This window comes from Lotus japonicus, chromosome 1 (assembly GCF_012489685.1).
Source record: "Lotus japonicus ecotype B-129 chromosome 1, LjGifu_v1.2".
NCBI lineage: Eukaryota > Viridiplantae > Streptophyta > Magnoliopsida > Fabales > Fabaceae > Lotus > Lotus japonicus.
Genome location: NC_080041.1, coordinates 99,557,488 through 99,572,386, shown reverse-complemented (window position 1 = coordinate 99,572,386; position 14,899 = coordinate 99,557,488). Strand labels below are relative to the sequence as shown.

Sequence of the window (14,899 nt, the reverse complement as noted above, 5' to 3'; positions counted from 1 at the left end):
GAAAAAAGCACCCACAGGGCTTCACATTGATGTTATTAACTCCTACCAAACGTTCCCTTATGCAAAAGATAATGTTGTGATGACAATCACAAATGATCATGACACTGTGTGTTCCATTTGCATTTCGGATTATGTGGAGTCGGAGATTTTGAGGATGATGCCGCAATGTCGCCACTATTTTCATCGAGATTGTGTTGATCAATGGTTGAAGGTTAATGGGTCGTGTCCCATTTGTCGGAGCTCGCTAATATTGCAAGGTAGCAACAATGGTTCCTCAAACTTAGAATTCGTGTAAATTTACAACAGAAGTTGATTCAATTGGTAAATGCATAATTCTCCTTAAACAAGACCTCGATAGGTTTGAGCCTAGCATATAGGTAAAAGCATCAATGGAAGAGTCGCACGAGAATGTGAATATTCAGGATTCGAACACCATTACCTTCTCACGAGAATGTTGATGGTTTGAACCGTTTTGTTTTCAGTCAAGAATACATGTCTTAGATAAAACAAAATCTAGCTGAATTAGCTATATAGTTACGTTAGCCATCTAAGGTGAAGGAGGCAGAGAGAAAGTTTTTATTCTTGCGGTGCTTTTTCTAGTTTTTGTCGTTTGTAACTTTGGTTTTACGTGACATTTGGGACACCATGAATTGTAGAACGTTTTTTAATATTTTGTTGATGATCAAAAGCTTTGGGTTCTTTTTTTTCTTCTCATTTTCTCAAGGCAAAGAAAGGTGCAATATTGTGTATTTTCTCACCTTTAAGGTTTGAATCTGAATTCTGTGACTTTTTTTTTTTTGCTGTAATTCTACAATACCACTGATTGAGAATTTTGAAATGCGCGCATTCTTCCTCCGCAGGCTGAAGAAACTAGATCAAGTCTGGAAATTTTATGGATTTGTTTAGCGGTTGAATTTATTGCGTGTATATGAATGCTCTTTTTCTTTTAAATTATTGTCAAACGAAGTAAATTAATCTAAATTGCACCTTCTGGTTTTTATTACAAGTCATTTTTTATGAGGTTTTTTTTTTCAAAAGTGAAGTAGACTTAAGAGAGTTTTCAATCGGACATTTTTGCCTAACAATTTTTTTAACACTTTGTAAAATGACATATAGTAGAAGAGGTAATTTAGGTAACACTTTATGGTGGGGAAGGAGGAGTATGAGGACCCAAAGAAAGGTAACTTCCAAGCTTTGTTTGAATCATGTGATGTGAGCATCCTCGATTCACGTTGAGGGCTGACTTGACCAGTTCATGATACAATGAAGGTTGGCTACAATCTGTTCAAGCACACCACGACACAAAAAAGAAACATGAACCTCTTTTTCATTTGTAGCTAGCACGAACCAACAAAGACAACAAACCCCAAACACTTTTCCCACTGCAACCTCCAATAGCAACCTCACCACCAACAACAACCATTATCTTCATAAAGAAATTGAAGCAAAACTGTAAGGAACACAACAAAACAAATATTGTTTTCTAGTTGACTCATTATTGTTGATATTGACAGGTTGAAATTGATGTTTAAATTCTCAGCATGGTTCTTAAAAAAGTTGGCGGTGGAGGCACTGATTTTATAATTATTTGTTTTTCATGAAAACGTTAATTTTAAATGATTTATTATATTTATTTGTTTCTAAGCTATTTTTTTTAGTTCTAAGCATTAATTTTAAGAAGCATTTTATACTTTTTATGACATCAAGTATTTTATACCTTTTTTTAAAGAAGCATTTTATACCTTATACATTAGATAAGACTTAAGAGTCTCTGAAGAATACTTTTTATACTTCGTTCAAAAAAAGAATACTTTTTATACAACCTTAATATTAAAGCATTTTTTAAAAATATTAAAAAATTAGCTCTTAATTTTTATTTTTTTTTGGGTACATCGGAAAATAAAACAAAACAAGGAAAGAACTACAAGGCTAACAAGTCCCTAGCCAAGATGGGACAAAGCTGAGGAGGCGGAGCCTCAGGGAAAGTGTAAGCACACTGGAGTCTAGACCCCAGACCAGCAAGATAATCAGCAGCTCTATTAGCATCCCGAGAGATATGCCGAAGCTCGACATCTCAATCACGATCCAAAAGAAGTCGGATATCAGAAGATCTGACGCCAACGCATGAAATTGGTATCTCTCATCAGCGAGGACCTGGACTAATTCAATACAGTCCACTTCACACACTGCACACCTGATATTGGCATCCCACAACAGAGTTAGACCCAATTGTAACGCCTCAACTTCAGCTTTAAAAGGATCACCTCCTATGGAACCTGTGTAAAATCCACTCACCCACGTACAGCAATAACTATGTTTAAGCTTTAAATATAAAATATTAATCAACGGTTTAGATTTCATTGAAATGAAGGATCTGAATTTTTACCATAGTATTTTTTTTTAAAATCCAAATATATTGACTAAGGGACTAAAAAACAAAGATCAAGTAAAAACATGTGTATATAAAGGGGTTAACAAACAAAAAATCATCACTATCCATATGAACATACTCCTAACCGCCCTAAAAAGAAACAACAAAAACTGCCATAAAACAAAAGGAAAAAGCCAAAAATGAAGTAAGTGATTCAAAGTCAAAGACCTATATCAAAATCAAAAACTAAAAATGAAGAGACCCCGACACTCAAGGCGACCACCATTCCTTTATATCATTTTCCAATCCGCGAATAGCCTCTTTGGCCCACAAACTTGCCAACAACCCACGTCTTCTTGGCCCGCGTCCAGTAACCAACACTCGGAGCACTCCCTAGATCAAAAGAAGCAAGAAGAACACATGGCGTGATTGCACCAAAGGCAAACTCTATGTCATCAACCGCAACCAAATCCACACAAATGACACCAAGCGGGGCTTGCGCTCTATCTTGACCTTTATAGAACGTCGTCTCCGATGAGGAAGATAAACAAAAGTGTTCCGGTATGGAACCGTAGACTAAGGCTAACCAATATCGAGAGTAAGCGAGATAAACAAAGCGAATAAAATGCGTGAAAAATGATAGGGTCCCTGCCGCTTGGGCGGTCCTTCTTTATTTATAGTTGGGTTTTGATCCGGCTGGATCATGGGTTACCCGGCCCATTTAATACATGATTCGGTCAGCCTATGTAATATACATATTGATCAGCCCATACCAGACCACAAGCCCTCAAGACACTAAGGCTTAGTATAAGGCGAAAGTGTCTTTGATAAGCCCTCAGCAATTAAAGCCCTCATGATGCAATTAGAATGGGCGTGTAAATCATAACATGTGTTCATTTGAGTAAAAGTAAATAATAATAATAACCACGTCAAACCAGCTCTTTCCCCTTCTTCTTTTCTTGCGTGTTCAACCTAACCTGTCAAATCTCTGAGCCTATTACCTGCTACGCCCTGACTGTGGAAAGAATCATCATTGCTTTTCCTGCTACAATTACATCAACAGATATCCACAAATATTTTGGAACTTGAGCCGCAGCATTACCGCGTCTTTAAATCCCATCAACATGATTACCACCATAAAAAAATAAATGCGATTAAAAGCACATAAAATGAATTCAAACACAAAAGGTTGTGCCGTTCCAGCGACTCCTGGAACGTCATGATTGCCGGACTAAAATGTCCTTTCCACTCAGCCTTTTCAATGAATCACGTCCGTTCAAATTCAAATCCTTGATCGACGTGTCCTCTTTTAATATGAACATCAAACTTGACTCTTGAATACCCAAATGTAAGCACGTGTTCACTCATCTGGTAATTAATGTACCTTTTCATCTCACCCTTTCATCCTTCTTCCTTCTCTATATAAAGCCCCCTATTTTACCCCTCTCATCACTTACCTGCAATTCCTTACTACCAACATTCTTTTCAAGTAAAACACAAACCCACACCCTGCTTCTTCTCTGCCAAACCCGCTTTCCTATTTCCTGCATTCGTCATCAACCAACCCAGCAGAGTCCTTGAAGTTCCAAACTTTCTCTCAGGTAACAATCTTCTTCCCTTTTCTTCTTTATTTCATACTTTCACATGAACTTGCGCATAAAAGTCTCTATTTTTGATACCCATAACTCTTTCTCTACCCAGAAACACTTCATAAACCTTGCATTGTAAACTAAAAACTTATACTCTATTCCTTCTTCATCTTACTTCTAAACCTTTCACTTTCAGGACACTTTGAAAATGGTTTCTAAACGCACCCGTAAAGAGGCTTCTACTCCTAGTGTTCCACCTATTGCCGATTCCCTATGGGTGGCTAGTAAAATCAAAAAACAATTCTCTAAATACTCTACTCCAAAAGCTATTATAGATTTAGTCACTAAATACAACTTTAGGAAAGATGGCCTAGATGCACATTTGGACATAATTCCCTGCGCCCCTGATGAGCCGTGTTGTTTTGGGGGACCAGATAATCAGGGGCGAAATTTCACCTATCTCTTTGAAAACTTATTTTCCGATTTGAAGTATACTCTGCCTTTCTCTGATTTCACCTGTTCCGTTTTGACCCTTCTGAATGTAGCTCCTACCCAACTTCATGGCAATGCTTGGGCGTATTTAAAAGCCTTTGAAATTTTGTGCCTAACTCTAAAAATCGAACCCACCAGTAATAAGTTTTTCTACTTTTTTGAGACATGTGGGCGAAACGTTAGAGGTGAATACGTTTCGCTTGCTACTGCTAGGGGTTTAGGGCTATTCACTTTATTCAAAAGTCACTATAAACACTTCAAAGGAAAATTTTTCAAACTCCGTGAATCAGAAGCCTGTAAAGATATTTTTTACTTTGATGACGGGAGTCCCCGATTTCCGTTCTACTGGACGAACCAATATGAAGGCATCATCAAAATTTCCGAGGATGCCTTGACTGAATCAGAATTAGTAGATTGCCAACTTTTATCTGGCTTAGGATTGAACCTTGCAGATTTTATGGCCGCCCTTTCTAAGAATGAAGTGGGTAAATACATTGGTAAGGCATCTCATTATGCATTTTACCTTTCCACTTTATATTAAAAATTTCTTATATTCTAACACCACTATACTACTGCAGGTAAAATGGCTCGCCTTACTGAAGAAGATCTCCTCCGTTTTCGCCGTGAACAACAGGCCGCCCGTGAAAAAAGGAATCCTTCAAAGTCTGTTGCCGACCAAGACACCAGCCATTCTGGCACAGAAGTTGGTCGCCCCGCCAAGAAAAAGAAAAAGACTGAAGAACCTGCCTCTCAGAAGAACAAAGCTTCGAACCAGACTTCCTTAGAGCAATTTATGAACAGAAATGATTCGCCAGGGGCGAATAAAGGCTGCTCATCAAGCGCTCCGCCTATTTGCTGGAAGAACTTGCTGAAGGAGTTTGAAGAACTGACCTCCACTGAAGTAACTTCACTTTGGGATTCAAAGATAGATTTCAACTCTCTGGTGGAGACAAACTTGGTTTTTGAAGCTGACCGTGAGAAGATGAAGAAGATGGGTTTAAAAGAGGCCTGCCAAGCTATGATGACCAAAGGCTTAGAAATTGCTGCAGTCGCCAAGATGATTGACCTAGAATCTAATGGATTCGATGGCCTCACCAATGCCAAACTTGTTGAAGAAAAAGAAAAAGAAATTGGGAAGCTGAAAGCAACGTTGAAGTTGTTAGATAAATCCAACAAAGTGAATGAGAAAAAGGCTGCTGATTTGGCTGTAGAGATTGAGGATGCGAAGAAGACTGCTGAAAATTACAAAGCTTCTGTTCAGACACTAACTGAGGAAAATGACAAAGTGAAAGCTGACCTCGCCCAAATAACTACTGTTCATAACCAAACCCTGGATGAGAATTCTAAAATGAAAACAGAAATTGCTGAATTGCAATGTTCTGTTTTGGATCAATTTGAGGCTGGCTTCGCCAAAGCACTAAATCAAATCTCCTTTCTCAATCCTGACCTGGCGATCAACTTGGAGGGTGCAAACCCTTATGCTCGTATCGTGGATGGAAAACTGATCAGCCCGGATAACGCGGATGGGAAAGAAGAAGAAGAAGAAGAAGAAGAAGACAAGAATGAAGAAGAAAATGTCAACCGCAAAGAAGGAGAGGGAGAAAACCATTAGCAACAAGTCTCATTCCCTTTTCCTTTTTAGAAAATTATGTAAAAGACCTCCGGTCTCTTTAGTCTTTGTTTATTTATTTTCCTTGCTCTCATGTACCGAACTTTTCCCATATCGTAACGAATTTTCCTTCAGCATTATATGAATACTTCATATTCTAATTGTATCGCCAAAAACCTAAAACTTCATGACTTCAGAAATAACATTATCCCTTTCGCACCCAAACAACTATCACAGTAACTAATTCTATAACTAAACATATCATTACTAAGTCATCTAAGTTACCATACAACTTAAAAATATAAGCATAACTTTACTTAGTTATTGAAGCTATCACATAACTTAAACATATAACTTAACACAAATGACATTTACTAACCTTTCACCGAAATCAGTCCGCCCTCGTCATTTAGCTGAAGACGTTACCCTCTCATTTTACTGTACATGGTAAAATACCCTTGAATGAATCTCTTTAAATGTCGTAAAGTTTAAACTTAACCAACTACTTTGGAATCATAAGGCCTTTGTGAACATAACTTAGTCAAATTTTCATTTTTGACATAGTTACTCATGGAAATCAAAGTCAACATATTTGATTTCATTAGTATGCTCGCGTGGAGACTTGTGCTTAGTTTGGACAAGCTTAAATCCAATTTAAGACTGTGCTTATGAATTCGTGGCCGAATGCTCTTGTTTTAAGAGACTTACTTTTTTCTCAATTGTCTGACGTCGCCCAATTGATAGACCTTAGTTGATAAGTTTCCGCTATGGGTAAAAGAAATAAGTAAAATGATAAGCCCTTGATCATTTTAAAAAGGTTATGCATCGTTAAAAACTCTCCCGCCTGGGGTAGAGAAAAGAGTGCATACCTGTTATTCATTAATAATTAATGCCTCGTTAAAAACTCTCCCGCCTGGGGTAGAGAAAAGAGTGCATCGAATTTAGTCTTACACAACAAACATAGTCTTAAACAATACAACCAACAAACGTAGACTTCAACACACACAAACTGAAACAACGAAACATAGTCTTGGACAAACATACACTGAAACAAACTGTACAAAACCAAACAAACCGAACGAACCACCCTGCACTTCAACTGTAATAATAACGGAGATGCTGTGCATTCCAAGCCCTTGGGACCCTTCGCCCCGATAACTCCTCCAAATGATACGCCCCTTGACCAAGCTCACGCAGAATCCTGTAAGGTCCTTCCCAATTAGGTGATAACTTCGAATCATCAGGCCCCTTTGCCTTCCTACGCAGAACCAGATCACCAACTCTCATTTGCCTCGGAACCACTCTAGAGTTGTATCGCCTTTCCGACCTCTGTTTTACCATTGCCTGCCTCAAACGAACCTCTGCTTGCGTTTCCTCTGCTAAATTGAGATCAACCACTCTATTCATGTCGTTCTGCTCTTCATTATAAGTTGCCACCCTGAAAGTTACATCTTGTAATTCTGCTGGTATCATCGCATCTACGCCGTAAGTCAACTTAAAAGGTGATTCGCCAGTAGTTGATTGAGGAGTAGTATTGTACGCCCAAATGACCGTGATCAACTCTTCAGCCCATAATCCCTTAGCTTCGCCTAGACGCTTTCTAATTCCATTGAGAATGACTTTATTCGCTGACTCCACTTGTCCATTTGTCTGAGGGTGCTCAACTGAGGCGAAACGCATCTCAATTCCCATTCCTGCACAAAAATCCTTCACACTCCTGCTTGTAAACTGTGTTCCATTGTCTGAGACGATAGTTGCTGGAACGCCAAATCTGCAAACCAATTTTCTCCAATAAAACTTTTTGACTTTTTCTGCTGTTATTTTCGCCATTGATTCCGCCTCAATCCACTTAGTAAAATAGTCCACCGCCACCAAAATAAATCTGATTTGAGAACCTGCTGGAGTGAACGGTCCCAGAATATCTACTCCCCACATTGCAAATGGCCACGATGAACTCATTGAGCTAAGAGTCTCAGGCGGCGCCTTATGTAAATCTGCATAAATTTGACATTTACCACACTTCTTCACATATTCCATACAATCCCCTCGTAAAGTTGGCCAATAGAACCCTGCCCTGAGCACTTTCGCCGCCAAAGATCTTCCCCCCACATGACTTGCACACACACCTTCATGAACTTCAAACATGATTCCTTCCGCCTCATCCTTGGAAACACATCTCAATAAAGGTATTCCAATCCCTCTTCTGTACAATTGATCGCCCAATAATGTGTAATGACTTGCCTCGCGAATTTGATCTTTAGAAAATGTCAACAACTCAGAGCCTTCTGCCTCCAAACACTTTTTGATACGCCCCATCCAATCTGAATCCGCTAAAGTTAACACCATCATTGTCTCATCCTCTTCGATACTCGGGCTGCTTAAAACTTCCTGGATGACTGACTTATTGTTTCCCGGTTTCTTGGTGCTTGCTAACTTTGATAGAATATCCGCCCTTGTATTCTCCTCCCGCGGAACATAATTGACCTGCACTGTGTCTATCTGCTTTATCAATCCCTGAGCTTTCAATAAATACTTAGCCAGCTGTGCGTCCCTCGCCTGATATTCACCCTGAATTTGTCTGGAAACTATCTGAGAATCTGTTTTAATCATTATGCTCTTGACCCCCATCTCGATCGCCAACTTCAAACCTGCAATTATAGCTTCATACTCTGCCTGATTATTGCTTGCCTTAAAGTCAAACTTGAGTGACTGCTCAACTGTCACGCCACCTGGCCCTTCTAAGATTATTCCAGCTCCACTTCCCTTGACATTGGACGAGCCATCTACAGACAAACTCCATTCGCCAACTTCCATATTTTTCTCACTGGAAGACATTTCATTAACAAAATCCACCAATACCTGTGCTTTAACCAGACCTTTCCTGTCAAAAGTGATTTCAAATTCTGACAATTCAACAGCCCAGGAAACCATTCGTCCAGCCAGATCAGGCTTTTGCAAAACTTGGCGAAGTGGCAAATCTGTTTTTACCACAATTGGAAAGCCTTGGAAATAAGGTCTTAATTTCCTGGCGGATATGATTAGAGCTAATGCAGCCTTTTCAATTTTTTGGTATCTAATTTCAGCTCCTTGAAGAGCATGACTCACAAAATATATGATCCTCATATCATTTTTATTTTCTTGCAACAAAACTGAACTAACTGCATTATCAGAGATGGAAATAAACATTGATAACGAAATACCTGGAACTGGTTTGGCTAAAATTGGTGGCTTGGATAAATGATCCTTCAAACTGTGGAACGCCCTCTCACATTCTTCAGTCCACTGAAAAGTTTTGTTCTTCCTTAAGCATTGAAAAAATGGTGCTGATTTTTCCCCAGAACACGGAAGAAACCTGGATAAAGCTGCTATTCTTCCTGTTAACTTCTGCACATCTTTAACTGAGGTTGGACTCTGCATATCGAGTATCGCCTTACACTTATCAGGGTTCGCCTCAATTCCTCTCCTCGTGATCATGAAACCCAAAAACTTTCCGCTTTGAATTCCAAACGAACACTTTTCCGGATTAAGTCTCATGTTATGCTTTCTTAGTTCGCCAAAAGCTTCTTCGAGATCAGAACAATGCGCCACCATTTCCTCTGACTTGACCACCATGTCGTCTACATAAATCTCCATGTTCCGCCCCACCTGCTTGTCAAACACCTTATCCATCAACCTTTGGTATGTTGCTCCCGCATTCTTCAGCCCAAACGGCATAGTCTGATAGCAATAGTTCGCCTGATTTGTCATGAAAGCTGTTTTCTCCTCGTCAGGCTGATACATTCTTATTTGATGATATCCTGAGTATGCATCCATGAGGCTAAGCATTCCGAATCCAGATGCCCTATCTACAAGCTTATCAATATTCGGTAAAGGATAAGAATCCTTAGGACAGTGCTTGTTCAAATCTGTATAGTCTGTGCACATTCGCCACTTGCCATTAGCCTTCTTCACCATAACAACATTCGCCAACCAAGTTGGATACTTTACTTCCCTAATGAATCCAGCCTCCAATAACTTATTTGTTTCCACCTTTACAGCCTCTGCCTTTTCTTCGCCCATCTTTCTTTTAAACTGAACAATAGGTTTCACCCCGGGATTTAAAGCCAATTTGTGACATATAAATTCCGGATCGATTCCTGGTAAATCTCTTGCACTCCATGCAAACAAATCCATATTCTCAGATAATAATTTTACCAACCTGTTTTCCTGACTTGTAGTTAAATTGACACCAACTTTCAAGTTTCGCTCACCAATTTGGATCGCCTTAGTTTCCTCTTCTGATTTCATCTTGTACTCACTGAATCCTTCTCGAGGATCCAAAATAATTTCTGACTGTTCTAAATCCACCTCATAGACTCGATGCCCCTCTTTCACTGCTTTCTTACCCATGTGCCCATACTGCTTAAAACTTTCCGAATAACACTTTCGAGCAACCATTTGATCAGCCTTTAAAATTCCAACTCCTCCTTTGCTCAATGGATACTTCGCCGTTAAATGTCTTGTAGAAATGATCGCCCCCAATCTGTTTAGTGATGGCCTCCCAATAAGTACATTGTACGGTGAAGTACATTTTACTACTAAAAACTTAATAGCAAATGCCTCCGCATTCTTCCCTTCTCCAAAGACAGTTTTCAATTCCACATATCCTCGAACAAATACTTTTTCTCCAGAAAAACCCACTAAAGAACCATCATAAGGCAACAAATCAGATTCATTTAACCCCAACTTTTCAAAAGCGTAACCATAAATCAAATCTGCCGAGCTTCCTTGATCCAGAAGTACCCTCTCAATTTCATAATCAGCAATCCTCAGCATTACAACAATTGGATCGTCTTCGTGAGGCTGTATTCCCTCAAAATCTCGCACAGTAAACGTTATATCGGGTTGATTGGTTGCCCAACTTCCCCAATCGTTAGAGTAAACAGCATTTATGGAGTGAACGTACCTCTTACGAGCTGAATTAGTCATTCCTTCGCCACGAAATCCACCAAAAATAGAATGAATTCGCCCCTTTGCTTTTCCATCTGACTGTCTATCTTGACCATCGCCCTCAATCTCTTTTCCATCTTCAGTTCGTCTTGTTGAAGTTCCTGCTTCATCTGAATTGCTTCGCCCTTCAAGCTGCTTCATATACCCAGCCTTTATCAATTTGTCAATCTCCTTCTTCAAAGTAAAACAGTCATCAGTATTATGCCCTGAAATCCTATGATACTCGCACCACTTCTTCTTGTCCACGTAACCCGTTGACGGCTTTGGCTGCCGTGGAAAACGAATAACATTCGCCTCCAAGCACGTGTGCAAAGCTTCAGTCAAATTAACCGCCAAAGGTACTGCACGGTCATTTTGGTTCCGAGTCCACGTCATCGAATGTCCTGGCCCACGCACTCCATACGGTTGAGCACGATTTTTGAAATTAGAACGGTTATCAAATCGGCCGTCATAACGGTTACGATTATTATACCCTGCGCTGCTACTCTCGGTCCATCCCTTCGAATATTGATCTGCAACCGCTCCCTTCTTCGTCTCAAACTGTTGTTTCTGCCCTGGAACCGCTGCATTCGGGCGGTTGTTCTTGATCCGATCACTCTGCTCCTCCCTGATGTACCCTTGTACCCTTTCGCGCAAATGCACCATTGTCTCCACAGGTTTTCTACTCAAATTACTGTTCAAACCACCCGGCTTCAAGCCCAATTCAAAAGCTGCAATGCAAATTTCTGGCATTTTATCCTCCAAATGAACAGATAATTGATTAAAACGCCCCATGTAAGACTGCAAAGTCTCATTTGGTCCTTGACGAACATTAAATAATGTCGCCGGAGTTACTTTTTGTGCACGACTGGTAGAAAACTGAGACAAGAACTTTGTAGATAATTCAGTAAAATTGACAATTGACCTTGACGGTAGAGTGGTAAACCAAATCATCGCTGATTTCTTAAAAGTTGATGGCAACATTTTGCACTTCAACGCGTCTGATGCGCCTACAATGACCATTTTCGTGTTGAAATACACAAAATGGTCTTTTGGGTCTGAATCGCCATAGTACGAGTCAAGTTTCAATGTCTTTAAATTGTCTGGGACGGCAGTGTTCGCTATTTCCTCTGTAAAAGGTTGAAAGTCCACCACCGTCTCAGCCATTCTTCGATCGCCCTCTCGTAAACCCTGAGTCTGATTGATGTTAGTAAGTTGATTCTGTAACTGTTGATTATGTTGACGAAGTTCATTGAGATCGTCCATGATCCGCTGAAGAACATCGGGAGGAACATCATTTTGTTGAACATGATTCCTCTCTCCGTTCGCCCCGGATCGAGTTACCATTGCGGTGAAAATTGAAGCCTAGGAAAGTATCCAGGGCCCCACGGTGGGCGCCAATGTTCCGGTATGGAACCGCAGACTAAGGCTAACCAATATCGAGAGTAAGCGAGATAAACAAAGCGAATAAAATGCGTGAAAAATGATAGGGTCCCTGCCGCTTGGGCGGTCCTTCTTTATTTATAGTTGGGTTTTGATCCGGCTGGATCATGGGTTACCCGGCCCATTTAATACATGATTCGGTCAGCCTATGTAATATACATATTGATCAGCCCATACCAGACCAAAAAGGTTTCTAGAACAATGAAAATCCCCCTCTGAAAGATACAACCACCAACGGGAGAATCAACCTCTGAAGGTGAAACTTCAAACCCCTCCACAACTTTAAACAAATCCATATCAAAGCTGCAGGCACCAGCCACAAGAAGCAATAAACTGCTGCAGCCCGCAACATTGTTTGCTTTACCCCATCCACACACACTTGTTGCAACCACAATGACATCTTCCACCCTTGTTGATGTTATTGTTGTCATCGTCGTATCATTATGTGTTTTTGGTGGATATTGTTTCTTTGCATTAACGACAATCTTATGTATACGTAGTTAAAGAGTTCGAGTTGTTCAATCGGCCAGTTTATATATTTCATCAATCAGACGATGATATGAGTCTAAAATTTTAGCCTTTATTCTTGATTGAACGACTGAGATCCCTTGATCACATGAATTTAGAATTTTCTTACTACAAAACTTCAAATTCGTATTTGATTTACAGTTCACACGTGTTACATAACAACCTCAATGAAAAAACCATTAACGATAAAGAAGCAAACTTGAAAATATTAATTATTTCATTATTTTGTGTGCTTGATTGATTTGGGTTATTTGCAATAACAACAATCATACATTCATGCAGTTAAAGAATTTGAGTCATTCGATCGATCAATTTATATATGTCATCAAAATCAAATGATTAATATACGTTTAAAATTTGAGCCGTCTGATCTTAATTGAACGACTCAGATTCTTAACATGAATTGAGATATTTCCTAACGGCAAAGTATCTAAATTCATGTTTCATTTGCAGTTCACACATATTACAAGTAGACAACTCCAATGAAAAAACATTAATAATAAAGAAGCAAAAACTTGAAAAAATCAATTATTTTCATTGACTTAATTGTACTTTCAAATGGACCTTAACTTGAATCCAAAGACATGTTACTATTTTACCAAGTAAGAAATCATAAATTTGTGAAGAAGACTTTGGGGGGCATACCATTGATTCCCCAATTTTGCTCCGCAGCCAAAGCACCAACCTCCAAAACCAAATGGTGGGGAAAATAGCAAATTAAAGTTGAAAAAACAAAACAAAAGAAAGTGCCAAATGCCAACTCAACTCTACCACTCACTACTCAGTCAACTCAACTCACACTACTACACTCTCTTTCTCTTTCTCTTTCTCTTTCTCTCTCACTCCCACCATTTAATGCATTGCTAACGCCTCCTTCCCTTCTTGAGCGTTGGGTCTCTCCACAAAAACACAGTATTAAATGCAGCAGCTGAGACCCTCACCCACCCTTTACCCCTCTAAACCAAAAAAAAAAAAAAAAACCCAATCAATCTCAATCTCAATTCTCTTTCTCTCCCTCACAAATGGAGATTTTCCCTTCTCTTTTTCCTTCTTCTTCTTTTCTTTCTTCCCATTCTTCTTCTTCTTCCTCATGTCCTCTCCTCACACATACTTTGCCAACCTCGGCCTCGGCTACTCCATAGCCATCGCCCTCGCCTTCCTCGTCCTCCTCTCCACTCTCATCCTCTCCTCCTACCTCTGCTGCCGTTCAAACCGCCACAATTTTAACAACCCCACCACCACCACTACCAACAACCACAACTTCTCCGACGGTGGCATCGTCCTGCCACGTGTGATCTTCGTGGCGGAGGACGACGATGACGAGGAGTCACAGCGCGGCGAGGAGGAGAACACCGCGGTGGGTCTGGACCAGAACGTGATAAACTCGTACCCGAGGTTTCAGTTCAGCAGGGACAGTGGTGCGGGAGGACAGAGCACCACGTGTTCGATTTGTTTGTGCGAGTACAAGGATTCGGAGATGCTGAGGATGATGCCGGAGTGTCGACACTACTTCCACCTCTGCTGCCTCGATTCATGGCTCAAGCTTAAAGGGTCGTGCCCTGTTTGTCGGAACTCGCCGCTCCCGACGCCGGTTTCTACGCCGCTGTCAACGCCGCTTCAGGAGGTGGTGCCGCTCTCTCAGTATGCTGCTGATCGGAGGCGAAGGAGGTGAATTAATTAAATTTTTTTTTTTTTTTTGTAAAAGTGGGTGTTTTGGGCTTCTGATGTGGGCTTTGCACTTTTAGGAAGAGATGAAGATGAAGGTCTTATTTTATTTATTTTCATGAGGGGGAAATGGGAAAAAATTTAATTTAGTTGTAGCTGTTTGATTATGTAATTCCATAGAAGTGCTTTCTATTTCACATAACATCAATTCTTCAAGTAAATGTTCTTTTAGTC

The 14,899-nt window shown here is 40.0% G+C and overlaps 1 protein-coding gene across 1 annotated transcript; it reads left to right on the top strand.

Moving 5' to 3' along the window:
• The first annotated feature begins 13,793 nt into the window (after positions 1–13,793).
• On the top strand, positions 13,794–14,899 carry LOC130728312 (RING-H2 finger protein ATL67-like). Its single transcript, XM_057579741.1, has one exon. The coding sequence runs from the start codon at positions 13,920–13,922 to the stop codon at positions 14,670–14,672; it is 753 nt and encodes a 250-aa protein (XP_057435724.1). The 5' UTR covers positions 13,794–13,919; the 3' UTR covers positions 14,673–14,899.

Excerpts from the sequence above, each read along its gene's own strand:
- LOC130728312 (XM_057579741.1), top strand. The coding sequence starts at position 13,920 with ATGCAGCAGCTGAGACCCTCACCCACCCTTTACCCCTCTAAACCAAAA.